Source organism: Giraffa tippelskirchi, chromosome 11 (genome assembly GCF_054371585.1).
Source record: "Giraffa tippelskirchi isolate mGirTip1 chromosome 11, T2T-mGirTip1v1.2.pri, whole genome shotgun sequence".
In the NCBI taxonomy this organism is placed as follows: domain Eukaryota; kingdom Metazoa; phylum Chordata; class Mammalia; order Artiodactyla; family Giraffidae; genus Giraffa; species Giraffa tippelskirchi.
The window spans coordinates 137,575,962-137,592,553 of NC_137285.1; the positions used below are offsets into that span (position 1 = coordinate 137,575,962).

General features: G+C 38.2%; 1 protein-coding gene across 7 annotated transcripts in view; it reads left to right on the plus strand.

Moving 5' to 3' along the window:
* IFTAP (intraflagellar transport associated protein) overlaps positions 1–16,592 on the plus strand; it is a 62,470-nt gene that overhangs the window by 34,568 nt on the left and 11,310 nt on the right. For 6 of the 7 annotated variants that reach the window (XM_081544692.1, XM_081544689.1, XM_081544688.1 and 3 more), the window contains 3 exons: positions 5,120–5,274; positions 6,470–6,541; positions 7,906–7,972. In XM_081544692.1, coding sequence (XP_081400818.1) covers positions 5,120–5,274; positions 6,470–6,541; positions 7,906–7,972 — 294 coding nt within the window. The remainder of the gene's footprint in view (positions 1–5,119; positions 5,275–6,469; positions 6,542–7,905; positions 7,973–16,592) is intronic. The other variant, XM_081544693.1, reaches the window with a different exon arrangement.

A 16,592-nucleotide genomic window follows, 5' to 3' on the forward strand; every position in this document is an offset into this window, starting at 1 on the left:
CTCGAATGAAGCTGTTGGCAAGGTGAACTCACCTTATGGGATGATATGTGCAGCCTCTTTGCACCACAGTGTGATCCATTTGACAGATTGCAAGCGTGCTGTAATACCTACCACCACCACCACCGAGATTGTTTTTTGGTTTTTTTTTTTTTTTGGTTATCTAGGGCATGCCAAATGAAATTAAGAGAATAGTACGGATTGCCATGGAAAGATCAGGTGAACCTTCTGAGATATCTGAGGAAACATAACCACTTGGAGACAGTGCCTTCATTTCGGTTCTAGAAACACAAGAAGAACCCACTTTGTGAGCTCTTTTTTCCTTTCTTAACTCCCATTACCGAGGCTCCCTTTACTTCTCGCTTGGATTGCTGCAGTAACGTCGTACTTTTTACCTCCAGTATCTAACGCACTCTGCCGCATTCCATCCAGTTCATTTCCTTAGAGCATGGTCTAATTATGACTCCCTAGGGCCTTGGTATAGTGCAGAGTTTTTGTCAGGCCCTGTAAGTAGCAGGCCTTCCACGCATCACTCACTATGTACTCCTGTCTTCTGGAGGTGTGGCGGTTCTTCCTTGTGCAGTTCTTCTGTGGGATACCTCTGCACAGGGCTCACCTGCTGAAATCGTGGCCATTTTTCAGAGTCTAGCTCACACTCCCCATTCCTATATGAAGTCTTTTGTGATTCTCCTAGACCAACTGTGACTTCACCCTTCTCTAACTCCACATCCTCTTACAACGTCTCCTTTTGTTGTTTAGTTGTTAAGTCGTGTCCGACTCTTCTTGTGACCCCATGGCTGTAGCCCTCCAGGCTCCTCTGTGCATGGGATTTCCCAGGCAAGAGTACTGAAGTGGGTTGCCATTTCCTTCTCCAGAGGATCTTCCCCACCCAGGCACCCACCCTGCATCTCCTGCATTGACAGGAGGGTTCTTTACCCCTGAGCCACCAGGGAAGTCCATCCTCTGCCTTAGTTGTATTCTGTCTGAGTGGTTTGCATACCTGGCTTGACTTCTTAGTCTGTAGACTCTGTAAGGGCAGGAACTGGGTCTCCCCATCTTGATCACATTGCACATATTTTATGCTCAGAATATAACCCCTGGGTTGAATGAACTGCATAATTCAACGACCAGTCAGCTTTTCTCCCTGAAAATAAACTTACAGCAACTTTACATTCTCTTCACATTTTTTTTTCTCCCTGTAAGCACCTAACACTGGACATTGCAAAAATGTCAACTTACTGCTATTGTGTCCCTCATCTTGGACTTTTGACACACCTCTTTTTTTTTTTTCCTGATCGATAGTTGTGCATTTGTGTCCTGGCAGCTTGAGAGCTCTGACTGTGAATAATGAGTCAGTTACCATCCAGCCTCAGGGAAAGCACAGTGATCTCTGGCCAGGCTAAGGCAAGTCCCTCCTCCCCTCGCCCTTTCCAGTGAAGAACATTAAACAGTTGGAATTCAGAGCGCTGCAAAGGGAATTTAGGCAAAACCATTGTCTGCTGAATTTAGCTTCTTTGGATTTATTCTGATTTATGATTGATTGGCTTTTTTTTTTTTTAATAAATTTATTTATTTTAGTGATTGGCTTTTAAATTGCTTATTTAATCCTAATAACTCTAGGTCCAGGGGAGGCCAGATACCAAGGAACACGTGATCAAGAAGCAGTGGAGTGAGGTAGTTTGGCTGGGCAAATGAAGAGCAGATATTGTCCAGAGAAATGTTGCTCTAGGCTAGGAATGTGATGTGCAAATCACCCCCCTGACTTTCAGAGTACCCAACCTTGTTATAAGCATGAGTGCTTATCCCTTACGCTCTTGGCAGAAGGCTTTTTGCAACTACCCAGTGTTGCACAGAATTTCGCACCCCCCCATGAATTTTTATTTCCTTATAGCAATGTATTCAATATCACTTCATGACTGAGAAGATGCTCTTAATTTATATCACTATTGACCATGGTGCAGAAAAACAGACCCTTAGGGGTTGCCAGGAGGATTAGATCGTGAATTCTCATGTTGGTTGAGTTGATCTCTGAAAGCTTTCCCAGAGGCCTAAACTTTCTTCTCAGCTTATGGCCACTAGTACAGTCTTGAATGGGGGAATTTGAATTTCTAAAAATGTCTTTCGAAACCAAATTCTCTGAGACATATCACTTTCATCTGGAAGATATACAGCCAATTTATGATAGGTGTTTTAATTTATCAAGGTATGAGTAGTTTAAACGCTTTTCCAGGAGTGTAAACTTTTTCTTTGGCCTGAAAATAGACATGATAGGTATAGTTGGTAGCCTTGTAAGGGAGCTCTGTTGGAAGCTTGTCTGTTTGGTATCAAAAGAAAATTGAAATTCTGCTGCTTCAGAATAATGAAACTTTTAGGAAAAAAAAACAACAACCTTTGTTTCATGTGTATTGAAGTTTTGATTCAGAAATACCCAAAAGAAACACTCTTTCAGGTCTCAAAAACGTACTTGTTCTCTGAAATATTGCTATTAGATTTCTAAAGTGTATTATGTCTGACACTTATTTCAAAGCAAGAAACATTAGGGATCCGATGAAAGGGTGGGAAAAGACTCTGATGAAAAACAGAAACAGAAGAATATGAGACGCACACTTGGATGAGATGTTTGGATCGCCCCTGGAATCACTCTGGGAGGGAGCATCTGGCACTCGAATCAGGCTTTAGGCCACTTTGGATCCTGGGCTGTGCCATCACCCGCCATTTTGTCATTATCATATTAAAAAGGAACTTTTTCCCTATCTTATTCTGCCCAGAGATTAATTTTTTTTTTTTTTGCTTTTGTTTTTTAAAATGATGAAAGCCTTTGTAAGAAGCACTTCAGGGTCTTTGGAGTAAAGCAGTGTGTACTCTTGTGAAACTACTTTCAAAGTTTAGGAAGGAGTCTTCAAATGTAGATTGAGTCAAACAGAGAACAAGTTTTTTTTCTGCATCTTTCGGTGTGTTAAAAATGAAAGCTGTATGTGTACAATAGGAAGAAGTTTTAAAAGAGTGAATGAGAAGTTTTGTTCGATCTGAGACCTGAACAGTCGTTCCACATCAGCATCAGAAGCCAGGACTTCATTATATTTTGCTCTTTATTTTGAAGGAGTTTCATCTGGTTATCTGTCAAATAACCTGGTGTTCTCTTGGAACTGGCAGAGGAGTACACTGAGTGATTACGGGAACAAATAGAACTTGTCCTTAGAGAGCATCTGTTCCTCCCAGACATCACTGTGCTTTTCAAATATGTAAGTCAATAGATTATTACAGTAGTGTTGTGCTGGGTACACAGTATTTTCTCTGGAAATACTAGACTTAGGTTGTGCTAGACTTAAAGGATGGGCTTCCCAGGTGCCAAGTGTAAAGAATCTGCCTGCCAATGCAGGAGACGGAAGAGATGCCGGTTTCATCCCTGGGTGGGGGAAAGTCCTCTGGAGAAGGAAATGGCAACCCACTCCAGTATTCCTTCCTGGAAAATTCCACAGACAGAAGAAGCTGGTGCGCTATAGTCCATGGGGTCTCAAAGAGTCGGACACGATTGAAGTGACTTAGCATGCACGCTTGCACCTTACCTCTGCTCCCCAATAGTACTTCTGTGTTAAATGTCCTATAGACAGCCCTACAAGTCTTAATTCTACCAAAGATGAGGTATTCAGAAGCAGACAAAGGATTCTGGCTACCTTGCACCAGCCTGAGATCATTAGAACAAAAATCCCACTGATTTCAGTGGGCCTCCTCTTACCCACACCTTCCATGCCATCCCTCTAGGTCGCGGAGCACTGAGCTGAGCTTCCTGTTATACAGCAGCTTCCTGCTAGCTGTCTGTTTTACACCTGGTAGTGTATCTATGTCAATGCTACTCTCCCAATTCAGTTGCATAGCACAGTAAGTGGTTAGTAAGGACTGGTTTCAAATCCCCTCATGGCTACTTACCAGCTGTGTCACTTTGAACAGGTTACTTAGGCTCTTTGTAGGCCTTGATTTCTTCATCTGAAAAATGGGGCTACTAACAGCACCTACAGCTACGGCCGTTGTGAGGTTTAAATGAGATTTATGAGATGCATATAAAAGACTGTCTGACACTCAAGTAAGCATTAACCCTTATTTATTTTAATATTACTGCTAATATTAAAAATAATTTTATGGCTTAAACCATGACCACAGTGTAGTTGACTCACTAGCTCTTTTACCTGTCGCTGTGATCTCTTTCCCACATTTTAGGCTACATTTGCAGTTGCCTCTGGTACATTTCCCTCAGTTTCCTCTGGCACCTCAGATGCAACTTGGGACAAAGGTTAATTTGTCCTCTTTCATCTGAATTTATCCCCCACATTTCTGTTAACAGCATCATGTTATCATAATTCTTTCTTAATTTAGGATGAAATCTTAGACTCTTGCCTTATCCTAAGTACATAGTCATGAATGTCCAAAGATTTAGTACAAAGGTATTTACTGTTTATAGTTTTAAATAGTTGAGAATAGGAATTGGTTAAATAAACTATGTTAAATATATACAATGGAATTCTCTGCAATCATTAAAATTACGCAGAAGAATATGCAATAATATGGAAAAAATATTCTCAAGTTGACCTATAATATGATATATATAGTACAGTTCCATTTTTGTTTTAGAAGTTTATGGATGCATAGATAAAAGATGAGAAAAATAGTCACTGAAAAAATTGTTTTGCAGCGTTTCTGTCTTATAGGATTATGAGTGATATTCTAGTTTTAATTTTTTTCTCTTACAAATTTTCTAAAATCATCTATACTTTGCTTCCATATTTTTTAAAAACCCTCAAATTTAGAAAAAAAAATGAGATGGATAATGTCTGAGAGTCTTGCAAATACTGTATTTTACTGACCTTTTAACACAGGCTGAGAACAATGCTGGATACATAGTAAGCTCTTATAAATGTTTATCGAATAGTGAATGAAATAGTGTTGTCCTTTATGCATTTTTAGAAATAACTTTATAGGTTAAGAGTACTTAATGCTTCAAGCATTCAGTTTGTAGATGTCCTTGAAAAGTTTTCTGTTGCTGTTTGGAAGAAAAATTCTCAATAAACACAAAATAAACTAGACTGGATGTGGTGGGTGTTTTCTAATATGTAATTTATCATTTCAGATAATGTGACTGAAAGAGGAGCCTTTGGAACTAATTCTTCAGAAAACAATTTTACTTCAATAAAATTTACTCAGAGAAATGAACCAAATGACCACCGTCTTAGCAATAAAGCCACCTTTCTTCGTATGTCATCACAGTGTTCGGAAGAGGAGCAGGTAATACCATAGCACATTTATAGAAGCGGAGAAAAAAATTCATCATGAATTTAAAACAAGAGACTGTAAGAATATAAAAAACACTGGATAGTTGTTGGATCCGTAACTCACACTCCTGATTTTAGAAGGAGAGCCCCGGGATTACTTTACTGAAAATCATCATTACATTTCATGATTTCAACAGCCAACTTTTATGATAATATCAGGATCTGCCATCTACAGATTTTTCATGTAATTGTTTCTGTATTTTAGCTTATCTTCTGTTTGGGATAAAAGAGTTCCTTTTTTATAATCCTCTGTGTAAATGGAGTTTCTTTTACTGTCCTGGATTCAGTCCTTCAGACTTAAAGTAGAATGTGTTATCTTGGTTTTTCCAAGCGTTGGTCAATCAATAAATGTTAGATGCTCTCTTCCTAATCTTCAAGATTTCATAGACTATATTCACATTCTTTCTAGCTATGTTTTTTAACAATCAAGAAATCCTAGTGGAAACTGTTCTATTTTTTTAAGCTATTTGAGTTTCTACTTTATATCTCACATGTCTTCCCTGTGATATGGTGGGTAGAATTGTATATGAGATTGTGGTTTTATGCAAGGGAGAAACATCTCCATGTTAGAAGTGTGTTTATATACAGTGAAGGCCTGTAATTCTATAACTTATTCCAGAGAGACAATTAAGGGACAAAACTTTTTTTTTTTCTAGAAGATTTCCTGTCTACTGGCAATCACTGGCAATTGGAATTACATTTTCTGTTGAATCTTTAACCAGCATGTGAGAGGCAAAGAATTGTTTCACAATATTTTTTCCTAATAACTTGAAAATGTTGTATTAGCGTTCTCTGATTTGTCCTTCAGAGGTTCGTTGGGATGGGATGGGAGCTGGGGTAATGAGGTGGGGAATGTTCCTGTTTTACACATGAGAAGACTGAGGGGAAGCATGTTACTCTCAGTTCCACTGTAGATGGGTCTAGAGGACAGAAGTAGAAGTCAGACCTCCTGAAACCTATTCCCTGACTACCCCTATGACTTAGTGAATCTGCTGTCGCTAAGGTGTGATGGTCCATCGAGCATAGCTAATGAACAGAAACCAGAAGGGGAGTTTTGTGCCTGAAGGGCTACAAGATCAGCTCCTTTATTTTTGGTTATTTCAAGTTCCGATCAATATGTCTTCAATGGTTTTTGTCTTGGTTTTCAGATAATGATAGATGATGGCCAAAAAGTTGGCAGTTGCTTTCAAGGTGATCTGAATCGAGCAGGGGAGGTGAAGGTAAGGCAAGATTCAATTTTGTTCCATGGCCAAAAACCAAAAACAGCACAAAAACCTCACAGGACTGATTTGCTATCTCCCATACAAATTTGGAAAAGTGAGCAGATTTTGTCCATATGATTTTTTTTTAATGGTATTTGATTAAAAAAAATGATGTTTGATTATCTTCAACTGTCCTTGGTTGGCTGGGTTCTGGATCTTTTTTCCTCAAAGCTTTAGAAATGGAAGTGGTGCTTCAGTTGAGAAACATGATTCTCATTCCCCTGAACTTATACCATTAAGAGAAATGACAATATAACAGATTCTCAAGTTTTAGCGTTAAACCATCATTTGGAAGGTAAGTTTTTGCTGTCACTTGGATGTCAAAAAATAACTGCAGTTATGTACTTACAAGCAATGGAAGCTACCATTTTTAATTCCTGTGTAAAAGCCATGGTCTGATTAGTAGAGTGGGGAAGAAAGACCGAGGCTGTGTTTTGAATTCCAATGATGAAATCTAAATTTATAATTTTACAGTATTTTGTTATGCACATGTTTTAGATCATAAGCATAAAAGGCATTTCGACATCCTGCCTTTGCTAGGTCTGCCAGTGGTGAAATCATTTTTTTAATTTACACTCTTTGATATTCACCTGAGATGAATCAGCTCATGTATGAAGTGTTAACATCTTGTTAATTTAAAATGTCTCATTGTCAGCTTGCTGTGGAAAGCAGTATTCCATGTGGAATAATTTTCATTGAAATGCTGCTCTTGTGTCTGTAAAGGTCATTTGCTCTGTTTTTTATCTTTGAAGTAATCTTCAGTTTTATTTGCTCGAAAGAGAACACTTGATTTTTTGCCCTGCTCACCTTTCTTGTGATTACCTGGGGCAGGATGATTTTGTTTTGAATGAACCTTCTCTCCTGCTTTCTTTAGTTTCTTCTGTCTCTTTGGAGTTTAAAGCACACTGTTATGAGAACAGTCAGACCCACCACCATCACTGGCCAGAGAAACAAAAGCAATAAAACAAAAACAAAAGACAGAGACACTGCTTTGGACTGTCTTGATGGTGGTATATATTCTGGGATAGAATCAGGAACAAAAACTTTTCAAAAATTCCCCAGACTGTATTTTTTCTTTCAGTCTAGAGATCTTATTATGGTGCCTACAAAATCCAGGCCAACTTCTAAATTTACTGCTTCTTTCAGATGTCTCTGGGAGAGCACAGTGAACACAAAGAACTCTAGCTGGGCCTCAAAAGTTAATGAGAAAATTGGATTCAGTTGCGCACTTGAGTGTTGTAGAAATGGATTCATTGATTCTTAACCGCATTTTTTTTTCTCTAGGTCTGATTTGCATAAAAATGATATTAATCCTTTTCTAGGTAGACAATTTCCTTGATATAGAAGATTTAGACCTGGATGAAGAGATTAATCCCCAACTGAGCAAGGGTATGTTTTCTGTTTCCTTTTTGCACTGCTTGACCTCTTTCTAGAAACTACACGTAAGACTTTAGACAGCTTTTCTTTTCTTGTTTTTTTTTCTGGGGGGGTGGGCGTGGGGTACAATTCTTACCTCTCCTTTCCCTGAGATACAGAAAACTGGAGTCCTGCAGTCTCTTTTTTGTTAATAAAGATTTCAGCTGAAAGGTCAAACAAAGCTGGTTGAAGGTTGTAAAGTCTTTGGTTTTAAAAGAAATAAAGAGTTTCTTCCTCCCATCTCCCATTTACCATATGATTGATTTTTGGATAATTGTCTCAAGTAGAACCATTGAAGTCAAACTCTTATTTCTTAGAATTTCTGCATCATGCTGTAAATTGAGATTAGTTTTGAATGCGCCATAAAATACCAGTTGACCATAAAAATTATGAGAGTTGGTCATAAAATAAACAAGAAAGAAAATAAAATCCAGATCTTTGCTTTTATAAATATTTATTAATATGTAAGCCAAACAATTAAAACTAAAGCTATGTTGTGAATGTTTTTTTTCTGGGCTCTTCTCCTGCATAGGCTGGGCTGAGAGAGCCTGCTGTCCGCTGACACGTATGTAGTCCATGACGTTTGTGAGGCCTTTTTCCTCTCCTGGTTAACATTTCTGTATAAGCATAGGTATCCTTTGTTGCTCAAAGGAGCTTTGAAATATGTTCAAAATTTGAGTTGTTTTGAAAACTCTCATTGCTAATTTAATATGCAAGAATTTCTCAAAATTAATGTTGAATGTTTCCATGGGGCAATTTCCACAGGGGAGTTGGTTGTTGGTCTTTGTCGTTTACAGTCATTAGGTGGTCATAAACAGCCATTGTGGTCATTATTGTTGGGGAGGAGGGCTTCTTTCTAATCACACAGAAGCTAAAGTGCAGGGTGTAGCTGGTCTGTGGACTGCTGTCTGTAAATTGTCTATATAAGCCTCTGCGTTGGCTTCTCTGGTTCCCCCTGAATTTGAGAGGCTTTGGTAATTGGAAGCAATTAACATTTTTATTTTGCTTCCAAACATAACACTACTCCACTGAAGGAGTTGTTTCTCAAGCAGTCTATTAACCAACAAACTGCAGATTTTTTTCCCCTTGCTTACTTGGTTTAAGGGAGATGAGAGATCTAAGGGAATCACAGACTCCTGGGAGAGGTTCTCTTAACTTCTGTGCTTTAGGCGGCTCTGAATTTCTTTATAAGAGCAATTTAGGGGTTCTGATTGGATTAGAAGGTATTGCTAAGGATTTATGAGGAAGCCAAATTTGTAGAGCAAGCACACTGTTTCTGGGTTTTGGGTAGTTTGGGGGAAAGGAGCAGATTCCTGGGTCTTGTTCCCAAAAAAGAGCTTAATTCAGAAGGTCTTTTGTGAAACCTAGTGATCTGTGTTATTAACCACTCCCCCAGGGGATTCTGATATAGTTCACTTGTGGGTAGTCCTTGGCGTCTGCACTTGGAGTCGGCATGTATACATTTGCAACATAAAGTTAATTTCACAGGAGGGCACAACAGTGTACAGGTAGAAGGTTTTTGTGATGGTTACTTTTCTTGCCAGTAATTAGAAAGTCTGTATTCTGACATAATCCTGCATAGCCAGTGAATTTGTATCGTTGTTGTATCAGTATTTTAAATTTGTCTTTACTTTTCCCACTACTTTTACATTGTTTTCTTTAAACATTTTTAAGTTATTTTTTATTACTATTAGGTCTGTTTCTTTTGTTTAAAAGATTGCATTAAAACGTCTCACTATAGTATGATTTTTACAGAAATTTGATAACAGGTAGTTTTTCATTTGTGCCAAGGTGGGTTTTATCTTTGGGTCTAATTTGTATTACACTTCAGGAATATGAGCAGAAGGTAAATATTTATATCAGATGGAAAATGTGACATTTTAAATAGGCAAGTTGCTTGTATAATTTTGGCAGCTGAGAGGCTTACTGATGAGATTCTGTCATTATTGTTTAAACAACAGATTTGCCTGGAGCAACAAGGAAGTGAGTTGCCTATTGTTTTTCTACCATTGACTTTATTTGTTCACCTTCTTCATTTTCATAAATATTCTCTAAGATTCAGGCCTCTGATGCTGCCCTGGGATTTAGCTTGTTGTTTCAGCAGCCCAGGTGGACAGTTTTTCCAAGAAGCCAACCCAGTGCTGTGCTATTGACCAGTTGTCCAAAGAAACCTTGGCCACAAAGTTTGGTGCCCTGTGTTTATTTGACATCAAATTAACTTTTGATGAGTTTGAGACAAGATAATTACCCTGGTTAGTTACTGCCATGCATATCCAGAAAGATTATTATTTGGAATAGGTATTAATTATTATAGGGGCCTCCCTGGTGGCTCAGTGGTAAAGAATCTGCCTGCCAATGCAGGAAACTCTGGTTTGGTTTGAGTTGAGAAGATCCCCTGGAGAAGCAAATGGCAACCCACTCCAGTATTCTTGCCTGGGAAATCCCATGGACAGAGGAGCCTGGCGGGCTATATAGTCCATGGGATCGCAGAAAAGTCAACAATTAGTTGCTATTTTGCCCTTTAGAGTAGAAAGAATTTTCTTTTTTTTTTTTTAAGTGTACCTCATGGTTATTTTTAAGCTTAATTTTTATTTTATTTTATTTTTTTAAATTAGTTTATTTATCTATTTTTTAATTTTACAATATTGTATTGGTTTTGCCATACATTGACATGAATCCGCCATGGGTGTACATGTGTTCCCCTTCCAGAACCCCCCTCCCACCTCCCTCCCCATCCCTTCCCTCCGGGTCATCCCGGTGCACCAGCCCCGAGCACCCTGTATCATGCATCGAACCTGGACTGGCGATTCGTTTCACATATGATAATTTACATGCTTCAATGGCCTCCCATATCATCCTGCCCTCGCCCTCTCCCATAGAGTCCAAAAGACTGTTCTATACATCTGTGTCTCTTTTGCTGTCTCGCATACAGGGTTATCTTTACCAATTTACTAAATTCCATATGTATGTGTTAGTACTTCTGATTGTCTTTATTTCCGCCCCCCTCAGCTGGCTCAGCCTGTTCTCTGGATGAGTGCAGAAGGTCAAAGAGACCATTTTGAGGTCTGATACTCAGAATTATACTGTATTACACAAGTTTCTTGACCAGTGTATGTGCTTGTGTTGTGATTGATTTCACTGAATGAAAATGGGCAACTGATTCCTGCTTGAAGATTGGCAGCCTTATTTGATTTTCATTTTCAAGCTTTCCAGTACTTCCAATTTTAATGAAGGTATCAGTTTCTCTCCCCCTCCCTCTTTTTTTTTTCTTTAAAATTTTCCTTATCTGCAACTTAAAGCAGCTTTATGTAGCCTGTGAATGACCTGGCTTTTATTCAATAAATATTTAATGACCGTGACTGGATCTGGGAATAAATAAAAAATAAAACATATCTGGTTCCTGTCCTTATGGAAATTCATAGTTTATTGGAAGAATCGGACATTAACCAGATAATCACAAATATATAATTACGAATTGCTCTAGATCTTATGAGAGCACATTGTAGGGGACTTTAATTTTTCTGTGGATCAGATAAAGAGCAGAGAGCTTGAGATCTAAAGGATGAGTAATTACTAGCTAGGTGAGGGGGTGGAGGGACAGTGAGGGGTGAGTGGGCAGCAGAGTATAGGAACAGGATAAGAAGAGCATATGTAAAGGTCCTGAACTAGGAGAGCATGGCATATTTCAGCCAACTCAGAGTTTAGGCATTTCATTTACTTTACGCTTGAGACTGTTAAAAATCATCCTTTCATTGCTTAGAAGATCACTAAAAACATTGAGAAGGAAAAAATCCTAGCTACAAAATGTTCCTCTATCTCTATTCCTCCAATTATTTTTTATGTGCAGACTTATCCATCTATTAAATTCTAGTTTGAAAGCTATGTCAGCCACAAAGATAAATGCTTCCACTCCATTCCTGAGAACAGAATTGGGATGATAATTCCGCCCTTTCAACAGTTCCTATGTTTATTTCTCCCTTAGGAAAAAGAAAGGTTTTATCTAATTGGAGAGATCAGGGGAAAAAACTGGATGTGTATGGATGAGGCCTTTGTTTCTTCTTTTGGGTTCATGCTGTTTGGAAGGTGTATGTCCTCTCTGCTGTGCCCGAGCCACCTTTCTTATAGTAGACACACTTTACATGGGGCCCAGGCCTGCCTTACCCAGTGGTTTTCAACCTGAGATACATTAGAATCACTTGAGGAGCTTAAAAAAAAAAAAAGACAATACCTGGATCCTGCCTTTGGAGAGCCTTTTCCAGTAGGCTGGCATGTGTCCTGGGCACTGGCAGGTTTTAAAGCTCCGCAGGTGACTCTAATATGCTACTGGAGCTGAGAACCAGCTCTAGACAGTTCTGGAGGTATCACTCTTGAGCCCCTACTCCAAGAGCTACAAGGATGTGAGGAGGTTCTCCTTTTACCTGGCTGGATTTCTGTCATCTCAGACTTCCTCTCAGGTGGGATAGTCTGAGGTCTAGACTTGGGAGGAAAGCTTGATAAATAAGAGGTCCAGTTGTGACTGCAAGACAAGCTCCGTTTTCAAAATCAGCTTCGTTATTTATGAAGCTCATATTTTGGTCCCCATTATTTTGATTCCTGAATGTGTTTTTCTCTATTTCTGTATTTAAAGGTAGAGGGATATGATTTATTATCACTGTCAAATGCCAGCTCCAGCCATAAGTAAGTCTTCCCTGAGCTTCCCCAGCTTCTTCCCCAGCTTCTTGGATGGCAGTAGTAGTTTTCTGCCTCCTTTTGTATTTCCACTTCTACTTTGCAATTTTTTTCTTGAAGTGGGTGTTGGTTAATGTGTCTCTTGAAAGTGTCATATGATTTATTCATGTGCATCTATACACACATAAACACACACACAACTTTGTCTTTTAGAGTGTCTAATCCATTTATGTTTAATATCGTTGCTGATATATTTGACTTTAAATCTTTTATCTTACTGTTTTGTTTTCCACTTGTTCTGCCAGTTATATGTTCTTTTCTTTACTCATTTTTTGCCTATTTTGGATTAATCAAATATTATTGTTTCATTGCCTCCTATTTTTGCTGGGTAGGGAATTTTAGGTTTATAATTATTTTCTTCAGCATTTTAGAGGTGTTATTCTGTTCTGTTATGGTGTTAATTGTTCCTCTATTGAAAACTGTAGAAAAACCAAATGTCAATCTGATTGTTGTACATTTGAAGGTAATATCAATATGTTTTTTTACCTCATTTGCTTACTTCTATAATTTTTCTCTTTGTTTTTCAGTAACTTCATTGTGCCTTGGCATTGTTTACTTTGTATTTATTCTGCTTGGGGTTTGTAGATCCTTGTAAATGTTGGGAAAGTCTCAGCTATTATGTCTTCAAATAATGCCTGTGCCCAGACCTTTTCACCATGTCCCACATCTCTCTATGATCTTTCCTGCATTTCCATAATTTTCTGTTTCCTTTCTTTCTTCAGCTAGAATATTTTCTACTATCTGTGTTCCAATTCAGTAATCTTGTCTTGTATCAGATATGATGTTAAAGCCATCAATATTTCTGTTATATTTGTCAAGAGATCTGGAGTATCTATTTTTAAAAATTTCAGTTCCCTGCCAAATTCTCCATTTTGTAATATATTTATTGGCATGTATTAATTGATCATTTTAAAGTTCTTGTCTCATAATTCCAATAACTGAGATGTTCTATGGGTCCATGTGTATCATTAATTTTCCCTTTTGATCCAGTGTCTTTGTATAAATGGTAATTTTTGTTTGAGTGCTGAACACTGGATATAAAATATTACAGAGGCTCTGGATGATGTTACCTTAATCTGTGTTTAGAGAAACTTCCACATTTTGCTAGCATTTAGAGTAGTTATAGATCATCTTAACCCAGTATGGGATTGAGCTGATTTGGTGACTGAGTTTCAGGTTTTATGAAAGAAAAAGTTGCTGCTGCTGCTAAGTCGCTTCAGTCGTGTCCGACTCTGTGCGACCCCATAGACGGCAGCCCACCAGGCTCCCCCGTCCCTGGGATTCTCCAGGCAAGAATACTGGAGTGGGTTGCCATTTCCTTCTCCAGTGCATGAAAGGTTAAAGTGAAAGTGAAGTTGCTCAGTCGTGTCCAACTCTTAGCGACCCCATGGACTGTAGCCCTTCAGGCTCCTCTGTTCATGGCATTCTCTGGGCGAGAATCCTGGAGTGGGTTGCCATTTCCTACTCTAGAGGATCTTCCCATCCCAGGGATTGAACCTGGATCTCCCACACGGCAGGCATATCCTTTACCATCTGAGCCACCGCCTCAGGCTCATGAGGGCTCCTCTGCTTCTAGTTCTTGCTTATTCTAGGGTGTAGCCCTTCAGGGTAAATTACAGCCCTTCCTTTTTGGAAGTCCTGAACTCTGCTTTTTGTCTTCATAGCACTGTGAATCTGTTGGTAGTTCTGCTAAGCTTCTCAGCCTCTTAGCCTATTTCTTCTTGGTTTTTAGCCTCTGCTTACAAATCACTAAATGGCATATGTTGAAAAACAGTTTAGAATCTTAGACTCACATTCAGTACTTTCCTTCTTTCCAGGATCTTAGCCCCTCAAGTTCTGGGCTTCCCTGGTAGCTCTCCAGTGCCTTTAACTAGTTGATTTTTATCACTTTTCCAGCTGTTCTAGTGTTTTTGGTGGGAGGGTCAGACTGTCTAATGAGGGTCAGGTATTAAATGTGGTCTGGGAGCTCCTTGGGAAACCCCAAGGTCTGAAGGTCAAATATGTTAATGTTTGCACTGATGTTGCAAAAGCAATGATGGGTAAAGATAGTAGTACCTTAGTGTGAATCAAGGTAGAAGCACCAAACTATACTAGTAGTCACTGTTATCTTCACTGTCATGAATTTGTAGTTAAAACAAATGCCAGTTTCCGTTGAAAATGTCTTTGATGAAATGGTGTCTGTGTGGTGTGTGCTCAGTAGTGTCCAACTCTTTGTGACCCCATGGACTGTAGCCCCCCAGGCTCCTCTGTCCGTGGAATTCTCCAGGCAAGAATACTCGAGTGGGTTGCCATTTCCTTCTCCAGGGGATCGTCCTGACCCAGGGATCTAACCCGTGTCTTCTACATTGCAGGCAGATTCTTTACCATCTGAGCCACCAGGGAAGTAGTAAAAATTATTAATTTTATTGAATCTTGATCCCTGAGTATACCTCTTTTTAATGTTTTGTATGTATAAAGCACTTCTGCTGCATACTGAAGTACAACAGTTGTATTTCACATATACATGAAATACATGAGCATTTTTTCATGGAAAAAATGAAAAACACTTTTTCATGAAAAATACTCGTGCTATTGAGTGGTGTGCTGAATTAATTTTTTTCTTCTTTCATGGATCAACATTTTTACTTGACAGAATGACTGACAAAGTGTAATTCTCAAAAATGAATGAAGTGAGGCTGTCTTTTCAAGACAAACAACTGATAGTATTCATTGCCAGTGATAAAGTTGGCAATGGATCAAATGAAAATTGGATTTTTGGAAAACTTATATCCAGTACTGTGAGCTTGGCAGCTTCTCAATATTTAAAGGCTTTTCTGATAAAATTGGTAATGTTAACTAATGTGACTTTTATATTGCATAATGAAATATGTCAACATTTGAAAGATCTGCATAACAGAGTGAACTACCATTTTCCAAATAACCGATTTATGGTGTTACAAAATCATGCACAGGAGAATGATTCATACCATAAAAGGCAGACCAGTGAATTTTAAACATAAGAGCATGAAAACGTCACTGAAAGGGTTTCATGTTGCACGTTGAAAATATGTTTAAAACCAGTATCATTTGTCAAGATCCAGTGTGTATCAAAGAATATCCCCACTGTATAAAAGGAGTATTAAAGTACTCCTCCCCTTTCCAACATATATATCGTGTGAGACTAGAATTTCTTTATTTTCATCATGTGAAACAGCATATTCCAAAAATTGAATGCAGAAGGAAATATAGAATCCAGCTTTCTTCTACTTAAGACCAGCACTTAAAAGATTTGGAAAATGTAAAACAATGCTTCTCTTCTATTTTCTTTGCTTTTGGAAAATATCTTTTTAAAATAAAAGTATTTTAATAATGATTGTATTATTTTAATAATTCAAAATCAAATATTTGAAAATTCAGTTTCTAATATGGTGAATATTGTTAGATATAATTCCCACAAAAAAAACTTTTTTGGGTCTTCAAAATTTTTTAATAATAAGAAACTCTGACATAAACTATCTTGGCTGGAATCCATGTGCATAAGAGGCCTCAGTCCATTTCTTATGTGTATCCTTTTTGGTCTTGAAGATTGCCCGAAATTTCAGGAAATTTTGGCTATTTCTACATGGCAACAAAGGAATGAATTGGTTGATCTTATAAATATGATAGGCAGATTAAATATTATTGTTATCTAGATTATCAGATGTCAGATTACCTTTTTTTTTGATTGCTTACTTTTAAATGTATTACCTTTGACTTGCTGGTCATTGGTTAAATACAGAAAGGCAGATGGCACAAACATAATTTATAAACATTGGACATTCTTATTATGTAGTTGAGAAAGAGATTGAAATGCTTTCAACCAGTCTTGCCATCCAACATGAAGATT